The sequence below is a fragment of the Archocentrus centrarchus genome, chromosome 13 (genome assembly GCF_007364275.1).
Source record: "Archocentrus centrarchus isolate MPI-CPG fArcCen1 chromosome 13, fArcCen1, whole genome shotgun sequence".
Lineage (NCBI taxonomy): Eukaryota > Metazoa > Chordata > Actinopteri > Cichliformes > Cichlidae > Archocentrus > Archocentrus centrarchus.
This window is the reverse complement of record NC_044358.1, coordinates 18,457,935-18,482,662: the sequence shown is the minus strand read 5'-3', so window position 1 is coordinate 18,482,662 and position 24,728 is coordinate 18,457,935. Positions and strand designations below refer to the sequence as shown.

Sequence of the window (24,728 nt, the reverse complement as noted above, 5' to 3'; positions counted from 1 at the left end):
AAATCGTCAAGTTATGCTTATTTTGAACAGGATGAAGTAGGCATAAGATTTTTCAGTTCAAGAAAAATTTTTTCATCCCTGAGGCCATAGATGAGAGGACTCAGACACCTTGGAGCAATACAAAATGATATATAGTTAAAGAATCTGACATCCATGAATAAATTAAAATCAATCTGAAGGACAGCAGTTTCTATGAATGGGGTCCACAGCTGAATGAGACAGAGGAGCAGCTGAAAAGCATGAAGAACCACTGTTCTGAGTCCTTTATGTGTCGACTTCTTATTTTCTCCAGATGCAGCTTTGGCCACTTTCATTATTTTTACATATGAGAAAACAATAGTGATGCCCATAATCAAGAAATAAAATTGATTCACAGCTGAGCGAACATGATCGTGCCACCTGTAAAGGATAAAAGACTCTACACTGCACATCATATATTGTTTGTAGAAACTAAGAGAGGCAGAAGCAAAGAACATGGAGAGAATAACAATGCAGGGCCCAGAGCTGAGGCCGTGAATGATCAGGATACAGTACACAGTGCTGCGTGTGGAGCACAGCTGTCCGTGATGCAGAGGCATACAAATGGCCACATAGCGCTCCAGAGTCATTGCTGTCAGAGTAACTGGTGTGATAGTAGAATACAGACTCACAACAAGAGTGATAATTGTACACAACCAAACTTGCAATGTAAGTTTAAAAACGGTCAAGATTAGCAGGATATCAGACATCAATAACAATAAGCTGTCTGACAATAATGTTACAGAAAATAAGATATAGCGTGCAGATGTGTGAAAGCATTCCTTTTTAAAAATGGTGACAATGAGCAACATGTTGATGCAAAGAAAAATTATGACCAGGATCTGCACAACAATGTTCCGGGGAGTCAATGGTTGCAGCAAAAGACCATCATTCACTGAGTTGTTACCTGCCATAGAGAACACACACGTGTTTGAAACACTTCTAAGAGTCAATCAAAGTGTCACGATTAAATATGATTTTTTTTCTAAAAAACAAAACTATAAATTATGTCCAGAGGAGAAACGTGCCACTGTTTTCCAGAGTCAAATGTCTTCTGCTGAGTTCCATGAAGTTTTCTGAGAGATGACTGTGCATCATTAATTTAAAGGCAACAGCATCCAAGAATAACAATAGCACATGAATTTTAGCTCTGCTGCGTTGTTAACTTCCCTTAACATTCATTCCCCTCGATGCCTTTAAATAGTTGATAGAGGCGTACTCGAGAGACTCTACATTACAGATCTGACAGATCTGAAAAAGTTGTTTCTTGCTGAGAAGTTAATCAATTCACTAGATAAAGCAACAAGAAAGACTACATCCCATTATTTTAGGTTTATGTTTTATGCAGTCCTACCCTGATGTGACTGTGACAGGTACTTGGCCTATTTGTAATATTCAGACAAGTGAACAGGAAAAATATTTTCTTTTCTTTGCCTGTTTTAACGTATTAATTGGAAATAAGTGTAAATTAGTAAATAGCTTCTATTTTTCTGCATTTTTTGATTTAGTTTGGAATATATACTTTTAATTGTTTACCTGTATAATGACAAGTAACATAAAACATAAAATACATTTATATTCTGAGCTAATTTGAAATGCCTGTCTAGTGGGTCTTTAAAACATTAAACTGACCGTCATGTTAGCTGTGTCCACATTCAGGGTCTGCGTCCTTCAAAGGCCGCATTTGTAGGTCAATTATGTCACAGTGAGGTGACGAAGGCTGTCCATATTTGAACTCCTCTAAATGCGCCCTTCTTTTCCCCAGATTTCAAGGATGGGTCCAGTGTATCCTTTGTGGCCTACCATATGCCATGATTCATTGTGCAGTAACTGAAACATGGCAATGGCTGAGGAGAGCAGCCAATAAGTTTAAAATATGAATGTTTCTGTGACACAAAATAAACTTTTAAGATGTTTTCAGGTGAGAATGTAGATGTATAAACTTCAAATATCTGCTCAATTCATCAAAATATTATTTAATTGCAAAAGTGCTCTGGAGTTTTCTGATATGTCCGTTCCTACTGCTCTACCAACCAGCTCACCTTGCCAGCTGGCCGGGAAGTCGAGGCTCGCTATACCTGGAGAGAACGTCTGACTCCTGGCACATCGTTTTCAAACCACTGCTGGCTTTCGCCACTGAGTGGAAGTAAAACACAGATATAATTCACTGAAATAATCTCTAACAGCTGATATTTGCTCCTAAAACGTTGGAGCACTTTTGCTCTTTTGCTCCTTAATCGCATTGACATGCCTTCTGTAGTGGAAGCAGTGTCTGTGGATGGAGGGGTGACTCGTCCATCACTAAGCGTGAGGTCACTGAGGTGGTTAAACAACTCCTTGGTGGCAGGGCCCCTGGGGTGGACGAGATTCATCCTGAGTTCCTGAAGGCTCTGGATGTTTTAGGGCCGTCTTGGTTGTCTTGGTGCTACTGGATTGGCAGACCGAGGTGGTGGTCCCCATCTTTAAAACCTGTCAGGGGATCACACACCTCAGCCTTCTAGTAAAGTCTATACCAGGGTGCTGGAAAGGAGGGTCCGTCTGTTAGAACCTCAGATTCAAGAGGACCAATGTGGTTTTTGTCCTGGTCGTGGATTGCTGGACCAGCTCTTCCTCCTCTTGAGGATATTCAAATGTGTGTCGGGTGCTGTTGGAGTATGGGCCTTTCAGTCCCTGTACAACTGCAGCAAGAGCTTGGTCAATGTTGCTGCCGATAAGTTGGACTCCTTTTTTGTGGGTGGACTTTATCAGTGCTGCCCTTTGTCACCGATTCTGTTCATAATTTTTTTTTGTTATAAATATTTTTATTGAAAAGAAACATGTTCATTCATTCTAATAAAGGTATTCATTTAACATTTCAGTAAGAAGAAAAGAAAAGAAAAAAACAAAAATAAAAAACAAACAAAAAAAATTGTTTTTTCCCTTCTCTCCCCTTTTCTTGAGATGAGAGTGAGGCTCTCATCTATGGCCCGGAGGCCATAGATGAGAGGACTAAGACACCTTGGAGCAATACTAAATGATATATAGTTAAAGAATCTAGTTGGGGTGGGAAAGTGTTGTGGGAGTATGGGCTTTTCGGTCCCTGTACAGTACTAATACAGTGAGAGCTTGGTCAGTATTGCTGGACTCATCTCCTCTGGGTGTTGGACTTCATCAGTGCTGCCCTTTGTCACCAATTCTGTTCATAATTTTTATGGACAGAATTTCTAGGCATAGCCAAGTGGCCGAAGGCTTTCACCTTGGTGGCCTCAGAATCTCATCTCTGCTCTCTGCAAATGATGCAGTCCTGTTGGCTTCAACCGGCAGTGGCCTCCAGCTCACAGTGGAACGGTTCGCATCCGAGTGTGAAGCGGCTGGCATGAGAATTAGCACCTCTAAGTCTGAGGCCATGGTCCTCAGCCAGAAAAAAGGGTGGAATGCCCACTCCAACTCAGGGATGAGTTGCTGTCCCAGGTGGAGGAGTTTAAGTATCTCTGGGTCCTGCTCACAAGCATAAGGAGAAGTGAGCGGGAGATTGACAGAGGATTGAGGCTGTGTCAGTGATGCAGATGCTGCACCAGTCTGTCGTGGTAAAGAAGGAGCTGTGCGTGAAATTGAAGCTGGTCAATCTGCATCCGTATCCTCAACAATGGTCATGAGCATTGGGTAGTGACCAGAAGAAAGAGATCACGAATACAAGTGGCAGAAATGTGTCTGGCCTCTCCCTTAGAGATAGGGTGAGGAGTGCAGCTATTCTGGAGGGGCTCAAAGTAGAGCCGCTGCTCCTCCACATCGAAAGGAGCCAGTTGAGGTGATTTGGGCGTCTGGGAGGAGGCCCTGGGACAGACCCATTATATGCTGGTTACCAGGCTTCCTGAGAACTCTCAGCTGGCCTGGGAACACCTTGGGGTCCCCAGTGGGACATGCCCAGAACAACTCACCCAAGAGGCACCCAGGAGGCATCCTAGTCAGATGCCCAAACCACCTCAACTGGCTCCTTTCAATGTGGAGGAGCAGCAGCTCTGCTTTGAAACCCTCCCAAATGGCTGCACACAGGCCTATAACATCCAGAGCCTTCAGGAACTCAGGGTGAATCTCATCCACCCCAGAGTCCCTGACACCTGACACCATCCTCAGACTCTGCTTCCATTACAGAAGGTGTGTCAGTAGGATTAAGGAGGTCCTCAAATTTCTCCTAAAACTTCCCGACTATAGCCTCCGTTGAAATCAGCAGCACTCCACCTACACTCTGAACTGTGTGAGAAGAGCACCACTTTCCCTTCCCGAGTCACTGGACAGTTTGCCAGAATCACTCCAAAGCCACCCAACAGTGTTTTTCCATGGCCTCACCGAACTCCTCCCACACCTGAGTTTTTGCTTGGCCTGCCAGTACCCATCAGCTGCCTCCGGAGTCCCACAAGCCAACCAAGCCTGATAGGAATCCTTCTTGAGCTTGATGGCTCACTTCACGTTTGGGGATTACCACCATGACAGGCACCAACCACCTTGCAGCCACAGCTCTGAGCAGAAGCCTCAACAATGGAGGTGCGGAACACGGTCCATTTGGACTCAATGTCCTCAGCCTCCCTCGGAATGATGTTGAAGTTCTGCCAGAGGTGGGAGTTAAAAATCTGTCGTACTGGGGCCTCTGCCAGGCGTTCCCAGCATACCCTAACAATACGTTTGTTGGAATTATGGTATAAATTCCATTCTGTTTATTATGAATTATCATATCTTCTGTTTGTATATTTTCTATAAGTTGTTTTATGTACATATGTAACATAGGTAAAATAAGCTTTTGTTAAATCCCACTAAATTGGGAATGAAACAACGCCATCTGCTGTCGCCAGTCGTACCTGCACTGTATAGCAGTCGTGGGAACTGTGGATCGGCCTCACTGCATAGAACTGCTTGAGACGAGGTAACATGGCTGCGAATACGTGTGGACAAAACATAATATTTGAGTCATCCCAGAGTACTTGAGAGCTAAAAGCTAACTATTTTATGTTGTGTAGTATGCTCCTTGTTTTGTTTTCACCATGTTTTGCTGATAGATATTGTTAGATGTCTTTGTATCTGCCGTGATTCTATCAACTGAGCTAGCAGCTAACAGTGGTGCTGTTTTCCAGGCAAAACAGAGCTCATGCTAAGTGTCCACACGATCTCTATCCACAACAACTGATTTGCTGTGATATTTTGTGCAGGTATGTTAGTGTGTACAATTTGGGAATGTTATACAAATGTTCTGTGATAATTCTGATAGAATCTTGTTCTTTTGTTTTCTTACATGAGTTGCGCATAGTGTTAGATATAAGAAGGAAAAGGCATAGAAGTGATAGACAGATAAATCTATTCTTTTTTTTTGGTTTCCATTTTAAAATAATTTTATAGGCCTTTGCATTTTATATTGTAACTTTTATTGCTCCACTATACGATCACAAGACTAATTTAAGTTGGTGATATTATTGTCGTATTAATTTGTCAATGTTATTATTAATGATGGAATATTATTGTATTGTATTAAGTTAGTATAGCTCGGACTCACTGCATAGAACTGCTTGAGACGAGGCAAAACAGAGCTCATGCTAAGTGTCCACACGATCTCTATCCACAACAACTGATTTGCTGTGATATTTTGTGCAGATAATAAACTGCTGTCACAACCAACTGATGCGGAGTGGATCATTGAGCAGCAAAGAGATATGACCAGACAGACATCGGTCACACATATGATACTGTTGTTTTTATGTTTGAAATGGAAACACGTGGTGACATTTTTTACAAAAGAAGTTGTAGTTACCTTCAGGCTGTTTAAGCCTGCAGAGAACAAACATAGGACACGTGCCTCATATACGCCATGTTACATGCACATTCCACAGGATACTTATTACCATATATGGTAAGGAAAAAGCCAAGAATGTTGTTTATTACATGCTGTAAACTGCGTTTGGTGTAACCCACGTGATCTTATTGTGAAAGTCGGAATAAAAGCGCTGCGCAGGAAGCAGTCTTTGGGGACAGATAACTTCCGCTCAGCCACAAGCTGAGTTCAAGGAACGGATCTCTCCTCCTTTGTTTTCTGAGTTATTAAAATGATCTGAACCTATCAACGTTCAGGTGCGTCAGGTCTGCTAACTGATCCAACTCACCACCAGGTGGTGATCAGTTGACAGCTCAGCTCCTCTCTTTACCCGAGTGTCTAGAACATATAGGCCTCAGATCTGATGATACAATTGCAAAATCGATCATTGACGTGTGACCTAGGGTGTCGTGGTGCTGCGTGCACTTATTTACATCCTTATGTTCGAACATGGTGTTCGTTAGGACAAACTGTGATTTTCACAGAAGTCCAATAACAAAACACCATTCAGGTTCAGATCAGACAGGCCGTTCCTCCCAATTACGCCCCTCCAGGTCTCACTGTCATTGCCCACGTGAGTGTTGAACTCTCCCAGTAGGATGATGGAGTCACCAAATGGAGCACCCTCGAGCAGCCACCCAGGGACTCCAAAACGGGTGGGTAGTGTGAACTGTCATTTGGCATATAAGCACAAACAACAGCCAGGACCTGTTCCCTGGCCCAAAGGCACAGGGAAACAACCCTCCTGTCCACCAGTGAAAATTCCAACGTACAGGTAGCAAGCCGAGGGGATACAAGAATACCTACCCCAGCTTGCTGCCTCTCACTGAGGGCAACTCCAGACTGGAACAGAGTCCAGTCCAGAGGCGATTGCTCTAAGACTGACTAAAATGTCAGAAAATAAGTGATCAAATATATACTGTTGTGTGTACATGTCATTGACTAAATATGCGCTACAACGCGCTCAACTTTTGTTCAGAATCAGCTTCTTATCGCTGGTAACGACGCGGCTTTCCTCTCACTCATTCCCACAGCTTCATAGTGCTTTAAACAGTGTGGACGCTGAGCGTCCACAGAGTTCAATAGCAAAGCAAAGAGTGCAGCGAAACAAGACGAGTCATTGGATAAATGCTGGGCTTTGTCCCGCCCATCGGACGCTCAGCGTCTCTGGGGGTCTATGGGGCAGTGGGCTGGCCTTGGCTGGCCCGGATGCTCAGCTTCTGCATGATGATTGGATGATCCGCCTGAGGCTGAATCCCTTTTTGATTGACAGCGAAATGAGCGAATCAGCGATCTTTTGGTGTAAACATCCATGGGCGCATTTTTAAATTTTCATTTTGTTCTGAGTTGAACCGGAGACTTTCCTAATCCTCTTAGCGGCATTTTCTTTGTTAAAAACGACTAGCGACAAATCGAGCTTCTATTTCTGGTGGTTTTTTCAGAATCAGAATCAGAATCAGAATCAGAAGGTTTTTATTGCCATATGGGTGAACAGGTTCACCGCATTAGGAAATTGCTGCGGTACTTCGTGCTTACAGAAAAAAAAAACAAATAAGTATAAAAACTATAAGACAATATACAAGTATACAAATTGCAAATATACAGAGATATTAGTGCTATAACTATAACACAATATTACAAAATTACAATATTACAAAATTTTTGCCCGCCGGCCGCTTCCGGCCCCGCCTCCTACTTCCGGTCCGCGAATTGATCTAAAAATAACATACAATTTGGCCCTTTAAGTTACTTTTTTGACATTTTGCCTTCCCCTCCAATTAAGAAGGTTAAGCGAAATGTCAAAGTGCCAAATTGTGTTATTTTTTACATCAATTCGCGGACCGGAAGTAGGGGGCGGGGCCGGAAGCGGCCGGCGGGCCGGGAATTTGGGCACCCCTGTTCTAGGGGAAACACTGGCATCCTTATGTTTGAAAAAGAGCAAGACTTCAATTAAACCATTATACATAATGGTTGTAAACTTATACATGGCTCATAATTAGGTGTGTTCTTTTTTGTGAACCTAGATTATTTAGTATAAAGAGAAAGTTTTGTAATGCTAGCTTTCAAACGTAAGCATCCATGAATTTGACAGATTTGTGTCAGGGCTTTTGAGTTTTGGTACTATGGACATGTTTGGTTTTATTTTTATCTCTAAAATGACCCACTGGATATTCAATGATTTGACTCTGGATTGTCTTTGTGTCTTACAGGGTTATGTGGTGCTGGTAATGTGGAGTTGTAAGGGGTGCTCAGAAACGGTGTCAAGTAGGTCCAAAGATCTGTGGACACACGTGTTGTCATCAAGTGAGTCAACAAGCTCACGGTCTTCTTGGCCTGCTATCAAAAAAGCAAAGAGGGCAGAAGTGAACTTTTGCCCAACATAACCATCAGAAGAAAAACATCTAGAGGCAATGCAGAACGCTTTACACTTGGACATAAAGAAGAGGAACAACAGAGAGTTGGTGAAACTCAAGATGGAAAAAACTTATGCATACAGAAGACATGAAATTGTTCGTGATGCACTGATGGTGGAGGCTTTCATGGCAAGATGGCCTGCTTTATTTGACATCCGTGAGGTAAGGCTTGTCTCATACAGGGTTTTCTTTTTTGGAAGTGGTGTTAATTTGACAGCCCACTTCTGCAGCAGGAGTGATTGTGGCCCTCTTCCAGGTGTTAAACATTTGAAGCTCATTCCTTTGTGCTCATTTTTTCAGATCAACGCTGAGTTTAAGAGAATTACCACCATCCCACTTCAGTCAAAGTTCTTGTCTCAGCTGGATCTCCATTTTGGCAACCTGGTGAAGCTGTTCAAAAGAGGAGGACAGCTTGGACAAAAGCTAAAACAAATTGTGGCACAAATGGATGATGTAAGTGATAAAGCCTTAACACTCATAACACAACTAGAAACCTTTTTGGAAAAAGATTATTATAAATGTGGGGAAAAAAGTTTCCTTGTGATAAATGCTCCCATCTTGTATTACATCTGCTTGTTTTTGATTAAACCTTCACTTTAGCTTCATTATTTTGTATACCTTTACTTTAAGAGCATTTGTGTAATGTACATTATTAAACTTTATAGTCAAGCACAAGGCCTGAAAGATGCTAATCCCATTAATTTCTTTCCAGTGTGAAGATGTTGATGCTGGATGCGAGTGTGTCATTAAGGGAGTGTGTGTGTCTACATGGGAGAAGATCCTGACCACCTCATCCGGGAGTATGTGTTAAGTGTGTGAGTGGGGGAAAAAAAAAAAAATACACAAGGGTGCTGGTCATAAAAATAGAATATCAAGTTGATTTATTTCAGTAATTCCATTCAAGTAGTGAAACTTGTATATTATATTCATTCATTACACACAGACTGATATATTTCAAATGTTTATTTCTTTTAATTTTGATGATTATATCTGACAACTAACGAAAACCCCAAATTTAGTATCTCAGAAAATTAGAATATTACTTAAGACCAATAGAAAAAAAATGGATTTTTCAGAAATGTTGGCCAACTGAAAAGTGTGAGCATGAAAAGTATGAACATGTACAGCACTCAATACTTAGTTGGGGCTCCTTTTGCCTGGATTACTGCAGCAGTGCAGCGTGGCATGAAGTTGATCAGTCTGTGGCACTGCTCAGGTGTTATGAGAGCCCAGGTTGCTCTGATAGTGGCCTTCAGCTCTTCTGAATTGTTGGGTCTGGCGTATCGCATCTTTCTCTTTACAATAGCCCATAGATTTTCTATGGGGTTAAAGGTCAGGCGAGTTTGCTGGCCAATGAAGAACAGGGATACCATGGTCCCAGAAACCATCACTGACTGTGGAAACTTTACACTGGACCTCAGCCAGCGTGGATTCTGTGCCTCTCCTCTCTTCTTCCAGACTCTGGGACCTTGATTTCCAAAGGAAATGCAACATTGACTTTAATCAGAGAACATAACTTTGGAGCGCTCAGCAGCAGTCCAGTCCTTTTTGTCTTTAGCCCAGGCGAGACGCTTCTGACACTGTCTCTGGTTCAAGAGCGGCTCGACGCGAGGACTGCGACAGCTGAAACCCATGTCTGCATACGTCTGTGCGTGGTGGTTCTTGAAGCACCGACTCCAGCTGCAGTCCACTATTTGTGAATCTCCCCCACATTTTTGAATGGCTTTGTTCCACAAGCCTCTCCAGGGTGCAGTTATCCCTGTTGTTGTACACTTTTTTCTACCACATCTTTTCCTTCCCTTTTCCTCTCTATTAATGTGCTTGGACACAGAGCTCTGTGAGCAGCAAAGGGTCTGAATACTTATGACATGTGATATTTCAGTTTTTCTTTTTTAATAAATTTGCAAAATTTTCTACAGTTATGTTTTTTTTGTTTTTTTTTCTGTCAAGATGGGGTGCTGAGTGTATATTGAGAAATAAAATGAACTTTGATTCTAGCAAATGGCTGCAATGAAACAGTGAAAAATTTAAAGGAGTCTGAATGTCTGAATACTTTCCGTACCCACTGTATGTATATTTTATATATATATATATATATATATATATATATATATATATATATATATATATATATATATATATATATATATATATATATATATATATATTTATAGATATATATATATAGATATATATATATTTAGATATATATATATTTATATATATATATATATAGATATATATATATTTATATATATATATATTTATATATATATATATATATAACATACATACATACGCATAGATACACACTCACGTGTGGCTTGGCATGAAATAACTTAATGTCTTCTTTTTACATAGGGGATGGATGAAGCTGCCATCAATGAGGCCATTGAAGACACCACTGTTGGAATTTATCATCTTAAAGAGGAGGCTTCAGCAGATGAACAGGAGATTGGAGTTGTCCTTGAAGGCATCAGGGTGATGGCTAATTTGGATAATATAGCATTTGCTGTGGTGATGCTACTTGGACTAATGTATGCGCTGAACCTTGCATATCCTGCTGACCTTCGCTACACTTTTGAGGTGTTTTAGAAGATTTTCATGGAACTGGATGGAGGTAAACTCTCCAACAAGGTGCTAGCTCTCAAAAACCGCCTCTTTGAGTGAGGAGTCAAAGACTGCATTTGTGCAATTTTTTTATTTTTTCATTTTCTATTCAGTAACGTTGTAATCCTCAAGGTTTGTTTTTCTTTTTTTTTTCCTCTATTCCTCATGACTCCACTGCAGGATAAAAGTATTTTTCCTTTTTGTATTCCAATGTTTCCAAGAAATGTTTAATGAGGGATTTTAGAGATATGTTCTGGGCCAACCTTGAAGCTGCAGTAAGTAACTTTTATGAAAAAATTTTACATATTTGTTTAAACTGTCCCTAAGTCATTACAGTATAACACGAGACAGATAATCTGAAAAAAACGAGCTCTGTCCTATCATGCATTATCTTACACTGACATGACATAGTGACAGTTTTTGCAAATATGTTAAAAAAAAAATTGTTATAAAAGTTGCATACTGCAGCTTTCATGTCATGTTCAAAAAGATTCATGTAGGTGTTCAGGTTCAGTTATTTAACAATGTCATTTAAGTGTAAAATTTTGCTGATATTCTTAATGGCTAAATACAAAAGATGTATTAGGATATGCAATCCTTAGCAGCTTGCTGCTTCTTTTTTCTCTTACTTTAAGATGAAATTCTTTTAAATGGTACACGTTCTATGGTTGTGACATTCACTGACATTCAAAGCAGATTGTTGGTGGGATCATTTATAGGCACTTTTTATTTATTTGTAAAATGTTTACAAATGTTTTAAATTGTTTTTCCAGTTGTATTTGCAGTGAAGACGAAGAAGGTTTTGTGGCTGTGATTTTTGGATTGTTCATGGCAGCTCTCTGCTTTTACTTCTGTTTAATAAAGGTGAATTGTTCAGCAGCACTTGTATTCTTTGCCTTTTTTTGGTCAGAGATCAGTTTATATTTAATTTTAGTTTTTCACATTAAGGTATGCATTTTTATAAAGTTAATAAAGTTAAAGTTTATAAAGTAGAATTTAAAGCTGTAACATGTGTTCCAGGAACATGATTACATAGCCTTTTCATTAAACAATTCCATTAAGTAATCCTGGCAATCAAAAATAAGTTGGTGTTATCCATCAAAATATTGTTGCTGAGACATAAAAAAAGATATTGGTACCACGTAATAGATTTGCATTATGGTAACAGATATAAAGTTTGTATGTTCAACATAATTTCTTTAAGTAATCTTATGTAAATTAAATATGTTCATTTGACAAGCAGTACGTGTTTGAGGGAAAGAGGGAAATTAAGTCAGTTTTACTTATTCACATTGTGTGGGACCGATGTACACCATACAATCAAGTAAACTGAACAAACTTTTTTTTCAGTGTAGGATTCTCTTTTATGTATCCAAGTGTGACGGACTTTAGAGGTAGTTGCTGTGTGTTCCTCCAGTAGAGTCCTGGTTCTGAGAAGCACGGTGGCAGCCCCAACCACTTTTGGATGAATGAGTTGTCTTTTCCATCTATCTTACTTGTGGTGGATAATGGGATCTCACTCATTTTTAATGGCCACATCACCCTCCTGTAGAACGTGAACTGGTAGCACCAAACCTTGGGCTTCCCAGGAGTTGGCTCTGATCTATTCTTGCCAAACCATCCAAGAGCTATTTCATGACAATTCTCCCCATCTGTTTGTCAGACAGATGTGCAGTATACTGCCTCCCCAGTCTTCTAATGGGTTGTTCTGCTGACAAAGATGGTGCTGTCATTTCTAATTCCTCTTCTGTGTTGAACATGCTTCCTGGAATAGGCTCCCAAATTGTTCAAATGACTGAATATTGTTAACATGAATTTGGAGGTACTGTGCATTACTGATTCAGCTGGTATTTGGATATATATTTACAAAGAATAAAAAGATAGTTTGTTTTTACCCCTGGAACAAGAAGTTTAGTGGTAAATTGATATTTTGAAATCAGATGTTTCCGCACTCCCATCAAGCACTGAATTAGTTAGCTTACAACCTCTTGGTATATCTGTTTTCATAGATGAAAAACTCTATACATTTTTCATGAAGATCTTTTTAGTGAGCTTTTAGTCTTTTAGTTCAATTTATTTGAGTTTGTTGTGAATCTTTTGCCCAAATTGCATAGATACATTTCAGTAAATGATGTCGAATAACATTATAAGACTACATCCTTATTTAAATATGTTTCAGATTTATTTAAAACCTCAGTGACGATTGTGTTTGACAAGTAGGCTCTGATTGAACAGACAGATGCAAACTGGTTTTATTGTTTGAACAGTATAACAATATACAACAGACATGACAGCCACAAAACCACTTGCTCGAATAATGGAAAGTTAATTGATGCATGCTTCTCAATATAATTAAAGTTATTCTTACACATGCTACCAGTTACTTCCTAAATTCTTTGATTAAACGTGAACATCACCATTAATAATGTTTTTTATGTACCTTATGAAATTATGGTTGCTTTGAACAGGATGAAGTAGGCATAAGATTTTTCAGTGCAAGAAAAAATGTTTCATCCCTGAGGCCGTAGATGAGAGGACTGAGACACCTGGGAGCAATACTAAATAATATATAGTTGAAGTATCTGAAATTTCTAAATAAATTGAAATCAATCTGAAGGACAGCACTTTCTATGAATGGGGTCCACAGCTGAATGAGACAGAGGAGCAGCTGGAAAGCATGAAAAACCACTGTTCTGAGTCCTTTATGTGACGCCTTCTTATTTTCTCCTGATGCAGCTTTGGCCACTTTCATTATTTTTACATAGGAGAAAACAATAGTGATGCCCATAATCAAGAAATAAAACTGATGTATAGCTGATCGAACATGATCGTGCCATCTGTAAAGAATAAAAGACTGTACACTGCACATCATATATTGTTTGTAGAAACTAAGAGAGGCAGAAGCAAAGAACATGGAGAGAATAACAATGCAGGGCCCAGAGCTGAGGCCGTGAATGATCAGGATACAGTACACAGTGCTGCGTGTGGAGCACAGCTGTCCGTGACGCAGAGGCATACAAATGGCCACATAGCGCTCCAGAGTCATTGCTGTCAGAGTAACTGGTGTGATAGTAGAATAGAGACTCACAACAAGAATGATAATTGTACACAACCAAACTTGCAATGTAAAGTCAAACAAATTCAAGATAAGTAGGAAATCTGACATCAGTAATAAAAAGCTGTCTGACAATAATGTTACAGAAAATAAGATATAGCGTGCAGATGTGTGAAAGCATTCCTTTTTAAAAATAGTGATAATGAGCAACATGTTGATGCAAAGAAAAAGTATGACTAGGATCTGCACAATAATGGCCCGGTCGTTGTTGGGTTGCTGCAAAAAAACATAATTCAATGAGTTGTTACCTGCCATAGAGAACACACACGTGTTTGAAACACTTCTAAGAGTCAAAGTGGCATGATTAAATATAAGACTTTTTTCCAAAACCAAAACTCAGGTTCAGTGTTGAAACCTTCCATTGTTTTCCAGAGTACAGTGTCTTCTGCTGAGCTCCATGCAGTTTTCTGAGAGATGGCTGTACGTCATTAATTTAAGGGTAACGGTATCCAAGGATAACAATAGCATATAAGTTTTAGCTCTGCTGCTTCCCCATTCCCTCGATGCCTTTAAATAGCTGATAGATGGCGTACTCAAGAGACTCTACATTACAGATCTGAAAAAGTTGTTGCTTGCTCACAAGTTAATCAATTCCCTAGATAAAGCAAAAAGAGACACTACATCCCATTATTTTAGGTTTATGTCTTATGAGCTCCTACCCTGATGTGATTGAGACAGATATTAGGCCTATTTGTAAGATATTCAGACAAGTGAACAGGAAAAGTGTGTTTATTTTCTTTCCTCAGCATTCTTTTAATGTATTAATTGGAAATAACTGTAAAACATTAAACTGACCATCACATAGATTGGCCTGCTTGTAGGTGTCCTGATGCTAGATGTTTTTTAAGAGTACGTACGCAACAAGTTGATCTGTAAACTATCTTCCAGAAACCTAATGGTCCCACGGAACACACTGCTTGTGTGTCACTGTTTGTATTCAAGCAAGTTACTACTTCACACACATTTGTGTGTGAAGTAGTAACATCTGGCAGGATGAGGACCCAAATGCAGACTTGGGAGACAGGCGTACATTGGCTTTAATGCCAAATTCACTCATAAAAGAAACATAAGGAAGGGAGGGCTTTTAAAGGGCAGATAATCCAAGAACCAAGGAATCTTCAGGAAGTGAGAAACATAGTCCTCACTACCAAGAAGGGCAACTTGACAATGGGCAAAAGGAAAACACAAACATTATTCATTAACTGTACAAGGAGGTGGAATGACCTGCTGGGCATTATTGCCTGTCACACCTCCTCCAGTGCCCATTGGTCACAGCTGCAAGGTCTTCAGCCAGATAGCACCATTCACCAACATTTCGCTCCTTTACTCCTGGGACGTCTCCTGGTGGCGGAGCAGTGACCTCTTACACCTGAAGGATGTTCACCCCTGCAGCCATTGTCTGGGTTTGTTGTGTTCCCAGTGCTGGTCCTCTTTCCTTATCCAGAGCCAAAAGCTGCTGTTAGGGTGACAGGAGTCCTTGGTCCCGCTCCCCCCCGGGTTCGTTGATAAAAGACGGTAAAGGTCAGACTTTCAGTTTCGTTATTAAATTTATTAAAACACACTCAAAATACAAAAATAGTAATAATAATGCAGATTCATAATGATTTTACAAGCATGCTTGGAGACCACATTAAGCTTTTCCTTACCGCTCTCTAAGCGTCTCTCTCTCTCTCTCTCAATCTGCAATGTAGTCTGTCTCCGTCTCCCCCTCTGCTCTTGTACCCCTAAGTTGCCTTACCATATAAGGAGTTCTTTTCCCTCCAAGGCCTCCTTTTCTATCTGTTCCTGCTTTCCATCAAGCCGCACCCTAACTGTCACTAACCTATTCAGCTCTGATTATACCTTATACTTCATAATATGATTATAATTCTTAAACAAATTCTTCTGTTCACAGGACAACATACATTTTCTGTAATGAGCATACAATAAAACAAATATCAAAACAGCCCTTGTAATATTTTCATCTCTCACTGCCTTTCTCAGCCTCCTCTGCCAGATCTTTAATTGCCTTCCTCAGATTTCTTCCAGTGATTCCTGCATCCCTCAAGAGGTGTGCGGCTGATAGCCCCACAAAGCCCCGGCATCCAGTCTCCACTGGATAGATGGTGGTCTTCCAGCCTGATTTTTGGCACTCTGCAGCCAACTCTTGATATTTGGTCTTCTTGCACTCAAAGGCAGCCTCAGTCTCCACCTCCAGTGGTACTGTGAGCTCAGTGAGGTACACAGATTTTGCCTTTGTGGACCACACTACTATGTTGGGATGTAGAGACGTGATGGTGATCTCAGAGGGGAAGCGAAGCTACCCTATCAAAGTCAACCCTCATGTTCCACTCTTGGCCAGGGGAAAAAAAGAGCACTGGTGTTTCGTTTGGCCTTGAATTTCTTCTTCCCCTGCCTTCTGTGACAAAGTTGGTGTGGTCCTCCGCTGGTGGTGGCTCTTTGTTGTCCTGGCAATGCACCTCCAGCAGTTTGGATAGCTTTCTCAAAACCTGGTCATGGCGCCATCCATAGCGCCCCTGTGAGAGTGTGGTCTTACAGCCTGATGGGATGTGCTGGAGGCTTGCATTGGGAGCATTGCAGAGCAAGCAGCCATCTTCATTCCCAAACCACTGGTGAAGGTTCCGAGGACAGGCAAGCATGTCATATATGGAATGAATAAGGAAGCTGAGCCTTGCTTGTGAGATCTTCCACAGTTCAGACCAGTTGGTGTTCTGGCTGACGACAGTTCTCATTAGGTGCCATAGCTCCTTGGGGCAGTTCTTATAGAGTTATATAGGACTCCGTTGGGGCCTACTGAAGACTGCTTTCTTCACAACTTGTCTGACTTCACTCAACTTGGGGGGCAAGATGTTGAACTCAGCTGTCGGTGGCACCGGCTGAGGTACATACCCTGGTGTCCCTAGCAGGACATTCCTTAATGGATCACTGTAGTGCCTCTTTGCATGTTGTTCGAGCTGCTCCATGGTGGTTTTGCTCTTCCCGCTCTTCTTCTCCTTCAACAGTTGTCTGGCATGCTTGAAGGGGTCCTTAAAAAAACTAGCTTCCTCTTTTTGTTTACATTTCCTGCGGATACGGATGCGTTCCGTTCTGTGAAGCCTGGATAGCATTTGCCTGAACTTTTTTTGCAGGGCTTTCAGGCCTTCTATCTCTGCCTGCATTGCTTTCCTCCAGCTCTCATAGAGCTGTTGGCGCCTTTGCACTAGTTAGATTATTACCTTTTCCCTCCTCCCCTTTTCTCGTAGGATGTTCTCTGCTTGGACATAAGTTTACCAAACCTATCTTTGCAGGTCTCGTAAATAATGTCTATAATCAGGCTGAGTTTGGATTCAACCCCTCCAGGCAATGATTCCTCCAGTGTCTTGATCAAGTCTGTATCCCATATGCACCATTCTTCTGCATTGTTTGACTTTGGCCATATGAGCTTGTTCCTTCTGGCTGGTGATTTGGTCTCTACCTGTGGCTCTGTTCTGTGTGAGTTGGTGGGGATTGGGTCTTGGTGCTCACATTGGGATGGGGGGGGGGGGGGGGGGGGGTTGCCCTCTGCACAATGGCCTCCTTCCTCTGTGCCTTCAGTATTATTGGGTCCATCAGCTCTGTGGTTTTCAACCTGGCTTTTGGTCCCTTTTGTCTGACCTGCAAAGGCTGTGCAAAATTGCTGTTGGCCTTTCTCCACATACTTTGCTTTCCCCTGGTGGATTTGCAAGCCCCTGAATGAGGTCACTTTTCCCCATCCACATACGCACTTCTGGAGGATCTTCTCATTTCTCATATTCTCATTGTCCATTTCCATTACAGTCATTACCATGTGGTCCATCCTGTTAGGTCCAATATATATATATACACAAGGTAATGGGGGAAAGTAGGCTGAGACACAGGAAAAAAACTAAAAGCACAGTACAAGGAACAACTCACCAAACAGGAAGTGCTAAACTAGAAAGACGGATACACATGAATGAACAAAACAAAGGGGCTTGACACATGGGAAAGAACACACCATAAGAAAGTCAATGCTAGTTAAGGTTAAAGGACTACTTAGCTTCAATGTAAACCTGTTAAATAAAGGAGCTATATCCAAAATATACACACACATTCTGAATAGCTGCCCTTATACATAGGATAAAGCCAAGGCAGCTTGGGAGGGAGAAGTTCGTAAAACTATATCAGAAGATACCTGAAAAAATATCAGGGGTGAACATACTCAGAGTTGATTGAACTATCTTGGATCAGCTCTTTCTGGACCCAAAAACTCAGAGTTGCCAATCTCAGAGTTAATCAACTCAGAGTTTATGATTAGACTCCGAGTTTGTTGAACATGCTTCCTGGAATAGGCTCCCAAATTATTTAAATGACTGAATACTGTTAACATGAATTTGGAGGTACTGTGCATTACTGATTCAGCTGGTATTTGGATATATAGTTACAAAGAATAAAAAGATAGTTTGTTTTTACATCTGAAATAAGAATTTTAGTGGTAAATTGATATTTTGAAATCAGATGTTTCCGCACTCCCATCAAGCACTGAAATAGTTAGCTTACAACCTCTTCGTATATCTGATTTGATAAATGGAAAACTCTATACATATATAATGTAAACGTGTTTAGTGAGCTTTTAGTTTTGTAGTTCAATTTGTTTGAGTTTATTGTGAATCTTTTGCCCAAACTGTATAGATACACTCAGTGATGGCATAGTTACCTTGAAAAAGTAATCTGATTACTGATTACTCCTTTAAAAAGTAACTTAGTTATTTTACTGATTACTTAATTTTAGAAGTAAGTAAGTTAGATTACAAGTTACTTCATTAGTTACATTCAACAGCTGCTGGTGTGCCAAAGAGTGATTTCCAGTATTTGCCAAAAAATGATTGCCTGTATTTAAATGGCTGTAAATGACTTGTTGACCTATAATCTGTGAAACATGTCAAATATATCTCTCATGAATGATATCAGGTCATTTTGAGCGAGAAACAGCATTTCTATCACAAGGTAGAAGCTGCAATCAGTTTTTGGCAAAGTGACTTTTATATATTCGTTTTTTTACCAAGGTAAAAACTGTCACTGACATTAAAAATGTCTTTTTAAACAGAAATGTTTAAAAAAAAAAGAAGGCTGCAGAAATCACAACAAATATAACATCACAGTTCTATAAAGATATTTGAAGTAGCCAAGATGCACTGGATTGGTAGGTAATTTCTTCATTTTATATATAAGCCCTTCATAAATCATATTGACTGCACTATATTTACCAATATAAACAAAGATATTACACATTAAAGCACATAGAAACATTGGAAACACTTTATAGCAGACGATCATTTTTTGGCACAACACCTGCAGAACAAGGGAAAAATTCAGGGTCCCCTTTATTGCTTGAACCAGGTGAAGGAGGACAAATGGTCCTTACAAGACCAACCAGTCTTTACTCTTGGATTAACACCGTGGATGCAGGAACATTCTAAAATTGTTGTTGTAAAAACAATAAAAAGGTCATTGTGAGAGAGGAAAAAGGACCATTCATACTCCGCAGTGGGAACAACAGTACACATTGCAGCTCAGCAGCATTAGCTTGCTAATGTAACACACTGTCTTTTCTCCAGCTTGGCACAAAATCTCTGACTAGTCATATTGCATTCCAGAACCTGCGCTTCAACTGGTAGTAGAAAAGCCTGGCAGCTCTGATCTCTTTATTTTATTTTTGTCCTGTTTTTATCGATTTTCTCTTTGTTTTTGTCAAGTACTGATGGATGCTTCTGTGGGGAGAAGAGTTTACTCAAGAGAAGAGCTTTTTTCATTGAAACTGAGCAAATCTGGAAAATACAACCCTATTCCAGCTGAGATAAAGAGGTGTTTTCATGGTTGACATGCTGGTGCAAAGATGAAGGCCTATCCCAGTTGACATAGGGCGAGAGGCAGGGTACACCCTGTACAGGTCACCAGCGCCAACACAGAGAGACAGACAACCATTCACACTCACATTCACACATATGGGCAATTTAGAACCACCAATTAACTTAAAACCCTCTACTGCACACCAGGGTTATTATAGTTAGCGAAAACGAACGAAATAACGAAAACTGAAATTGAAAAAATCATTGTCTTTAACTGAAATAAATAAAAACTAAAATCAAAAGGAAAAAAACGATAACTAACTAAAACTGTATTGTGAGTTAAAATGACCTTCCTTTTCTTGTTTGTCATTTTATTTAAAAGCCTTATCGATATATGGAGTTTCTTTGAGTCCGATAATACAGATAGAAGAGCGTCTTGTTGTGAATGATGAAAAATGTATGGAACACATCCCAGTGAGGAAAAAACACCAACATCAAAGTCCAAACCAATCTAAGGGATTGGTTTGCGGGGCCTACATAGAAAACCGGAAATCACTTCTGAAGCCTACGTGTTAATCACAATCCTTGTAGTTTTGCAGTTACATTTCTCAAGAGGTGCCCATCAGTTTACGTCGTATGTTACAGCGTAGGGTTCAGAGAGGATTTCTGGTTACATACATGGGACTGACGTAGAACTCTAATTCAGGCCTTATTACATAGAGTGACAATTCTTTTTGCATATAAACCAGAAGATTTACACTTACATATCAGGCATTCAGTGTGTCCCCGAAGCGTTGTTTCCTTCCAGTAATGGGTTTGCAGAAATCATGTAAAACGCATACACAACAAAAACCTTATAATCTGGATGTTTTATCAATCTGATCAGCTGCTAAAAGCACTTCCTGCATTGGAATAGCTGTCATCATGTCAGCATAACAAGGCCTCTCACAGCTCCCGAAATTGTCCTTTGAGCTCCCTTTTTTGGTCATCTTCCCCCTCGCGTTCACACTGGTCGCCATTTTGCTTTCTGTAGCCCAGAAGTTTTTGTTTTGAGGGATTTTTTGCAACACATGCAATGTGATCATTTAAACTGATAATTATTCTGTATACAAGGCACAGAGAGCATAGTATTTCAGTGGATTTAAAAAAAAATTATCATCCCTGAGGCCATAAATCAGAGGACTCAGACATCTTGGAGCAGGAATAAAAGTTATATAATTAAGTTACCTGACAGTAATAAATATATTTAAGTCAGTTTGAAAGACAGCATCTTCTATGATTGAGCACCACATCTGTATGAGACAAAGAAACAGCTGGAAAACACGAAGAAACACTGTTCTGAATCCTTTATGCATTGACTTCTTATTCTCTCTTGATGCAGCTTTCGCCACTCTCAATATTTGAACATAGGTGAAAACAATAGTAATGCCCATAGTCAGCTAAAAAGAACCGAGAAAGGCACTTTAAATGGGAGTTACAATAATCAAGACCAGAGAAAATTGAAGCGTGTACTACTTGGATGACAGTAAAGGTTTGATTTTTGTAATGTTTCTTAAATGAAAGAAAAAAAGACTGGGTGAGCTTAAAGATGTGAGATTCAAAATTCAGATACTAATACCAAGATGATTTGATATTGATGGACTTCCTCACAGAAGCTGTCAGGGTCAAGCACCAAAGTTTTGCAAGGATTCAAATTAAGTGAATTTGAAGACATCCAATAAGTAATGGCTGTGATGCATTTACAAAGGTAGGAGAGGTTAATGTTGCACAGAGTTGATAAAACACTTTAAACATTGCACTATTAATAAATGATGAAGACACATTTAATATGTGCATGCAGCATAACTACATTTATTTTTAGCACGTTTTTCATTGTAACAACTAAATGTTTTATTGTTTGAAGAAGTTACAATCAGGAGTACAATAATTTTTGTTTACACACAACTATTGCTAATGTGAATGAATGCCAAATTATAAACAATGAAAAGAATAAAAAGGTCAGATATTATGCACCAGTTTAATGTAATACCAGCAAAGGGAATGGCCGCTTTTATCAGTACAACTTTGAGCATCCCTGGAAATCTGAGTATTTCTATTGGAACATCATAAAAATCCAACAATTTAAGCTGCTGGATGTTTCTTATACAAGGCACAGAAAGCATAGTATTTCAGTGCATGAGCAAACATTTCATCCCTGAGGCCATAAATTAAAGGACTCAGACATCTTGGAGCAAGAATAAAGGTTATGTAATTAAAGTACCTCACATTAACATATAACTTAAAATCAATTTGGAGGACAGCAGCCTCTATGAATGGACACCAGAGCTGGATGAGACAAAGCAGCAGCTGGAAACCATGAAGAACCACTGTACTGAGGCCTTTCCACGTCAACTTCTTATTCTCTCCTGATGCAGCTTTAGCCACTTTCATTATTTGCACATAGGAGAAAACAATAGTGATGGACATAATCAAGAAATAAAGCTGACTTATAGCTGCCCTAAGATGACCCTGCCAACTGTGAAAGATGAATATTTCAACAGCACATATTCTTCTCTGGGTATAGAAGCTGTGGTTTGCTGATGCAAAGAAAATAGAAAGAATAACAATGCAGGGCACAGAGCTGAGGCTGTGAATGATCAGGATGATGTGCAGAGCTCTCTGTGTAGAGCACAGCGCTGCATGACGCAGGGGCATGCAAATGGCCACATAGCGCTCCAGGGTCATTGCTGTCAAAGTAAGTGGTGTGACAAATGTGTACACAGACAAAACAATGTATATAATAACACACAACCACATTTGTATGGTGAAATTCAAAAAGCTCAAAATGAGCAAGACATCAGTGACAAATAAAAAGAGAGAATCGGACATCAGTGTAACAGCAAATAAGATGTAGCGCATGGTTGTGTAAAAAACATCTTTCATAAAAAATGTGGTGATTTGGAAAAGGTTGATGCAAATAAACATGGAGATAAATATCTGTACTATGATGACCTGATTACTGACTTTGTTTACTGCCAAATGATCATCAATCAGTGAGTTATTAGATGCCATATATTTCTCAGTTTTAAGCAAATGTTCAGTGGTTTTCAACACTCCATATATGGAGAGACCGAAACTTCAAGAACTCATCTATTTATATGTATGGTTATAGATTATAAAACTAAATCCCACACAATGTATCTAATACAAAACTTAAATAATGTCGACTTTAACAGCCTCACAGCAGCCTTATCTGGAATATTAATGAAGGAACATAATCAAAATGCATGTTAATGATATAATTACATATCTATAATACATAAACAGATCAACAAATCACAAGACACCAGAGACTCATTTTACCAGCCCATCGCTGCAGTAGGTAGACCAATTCTGAGCAGTGTGCTGTCATAAGCTGCCTTTTATAGGTAAAACAAAAACACAAGTGGGAAAACCAAAGATGTGACCAAAGGAAATGCATTTGGGAGATGAAAAATCTAAATACACAACTACTGCATGTATCAGGTTTGTCTCAATGCAAATTATTAACTGTTTGAAAACAATGTCTCATAACTCAACTGATCTAAACTAATTAATGATAACAATATTGCCACTAGAAATGTGCAAAACATTTGTTTTGTGTATCCCAAATGACTAGAACCACTTCTTTGTAAAGATTCAATCAAAACAATTTGTTCACTGAATTGTTCAGTGCTTGTCTGGAAATGTGACTACACAGGCCAATTCTTTGAAATGAAATATGGTCACACAATGTACATTTCTCATGATCTCCAGCTTCGAATACCAGAAGTTCTCCTGCTCTGACAAATATGCTAAGTGGTCTTGAGCAATAGTTCTCCAGGCTTTCTGAGGCCGCTTTTCCACTGATGGGGTTCCGGTGCCGGTGCCAGTATTTGAACCGTTCAGCAGTTTTTCCACCACAAACGCACTCGGTGCTCAGCCAAAAAACGGGTTCAACTCGGGCCCCGCAAGCTAGCTGGTCTGGAACCAAGAAAGTGTGACGAAAGTGGCAGAAGGGTGTGACTTTGCCGTCTCAACATAAAGTTTTCTACCATATTACATGTGTATTACATGAGAAAAGTGAAGCCATTTTCAAGGCTATGAATTAGGTTGGGCTCTAAGGCTGAACTTGCTGCTTTGTATCAGTTCATATCACAGATAAAAGGACACAAAGTGTGTACTTGTCGTCTTGCTCTAATCGCTGTCTATGTTTACCTCTGTGCTGCACACAGATGCTGCAGTAGTTTGGTTTGGACCCTAAAATGTGTTCACAGCACAAGAAAGGGGAGCGTGTTCTCCCACATTTGAGCTCTTCGGCTTCCGTGTCCAGACGAGGACCCGCCCACACTCATACGTAAAAGAGCAGTTTGCAAGCGCGGTGGAAACGTGGGCCCATTCCTAAGCTTTTTGCCGGGTCTTTTGGGAACAGCACGGGCACCGGAACCCCGGCGGTGGAAAAGGGGTCCAACCTAGTAATAAATGCATGAATAAGCTTTTTAGAGATGTAAAAACCCAAGAAAGGAGTCCTACATGTTTGTTTATTATGTGCAGTGAAGAATGTATTCTAGTCAAAAGGACTCCATCTGGTTAGGCACCATGTTTCTAATATTTGTAGGATCGAGTACAGTAACCTCAGTTTTATCTGAATTTAGAAGCAAGATATTTGAGGTCATCCAGGCCTTTATGTCTTGAAGACATTTCTACAGTATAAATTATTGGTGTGTGTCATCTGGCTTAATGGGTAGATAAAGCTCAGTAGCAATGAAAATATACCACCTAGGGGGGATGCATGTATAATGAAAATCGGTCCTGTATGTAGTGTCATTCTTTTTAAAAACAAATATTAAAAAACGGATGTGTTGGGTTTTATTTTTGCTTCATCAACAAGAGGATAATGCTAAGGGTAAAAT

At 39.9% G+C, this 24,728-nt stretch overlaps 2 protein-coding genes and 1 pseudogene across 2 annotated transcripts; all 3 read right to left on the bottom strand.

Annotated features, from left to right (window-relative positions):
• Positions 1-6: 6 nt before the first annotated feature.
• Positions 7-932, bottom strand: LOC115790400 (odorant receptor 131-2-like). The gene is given in 2 exon segments (XM_030744234.1): positions 7-45; positions 48-932. Coding segments are annotated over 2 exon segments (924 nt in total).
• A 12,387-nt stretch (positions 933-13,319) lies between these two features.
• LOC115790399 (odorant receptor 131-2-like) lies at positions 13,320-14,248 on the bottom strand (annotated as a pseudogene).
• A 7,691-nt stretch (positions 14,249-21,939) lies between these two features.
• LOC115790398 (odorant receptor 131-2-like) lies at positions 21,940-22,869 on the bottom strand. The gene has a single exon (XM_030744233.1). It carries the CDS (start codon positions 22,867-22,869, stop codon positions 21,940-21,942), a length of 930 nt encoding a protein of 309 aa, XP_030600093.1.
• Positions 22,870-24,728: the final 1,859 nt, after the last annotated feature.

Excerpts from the sequence above, each read along its gene's own strand:
- LOC115790398 (XM_030744233.1), bottom strand. The coding sequence starts at position 22,869 with ATGGCATCTAATAACTCACTGATTGATGATCATTTGGCAGTAAACAAA.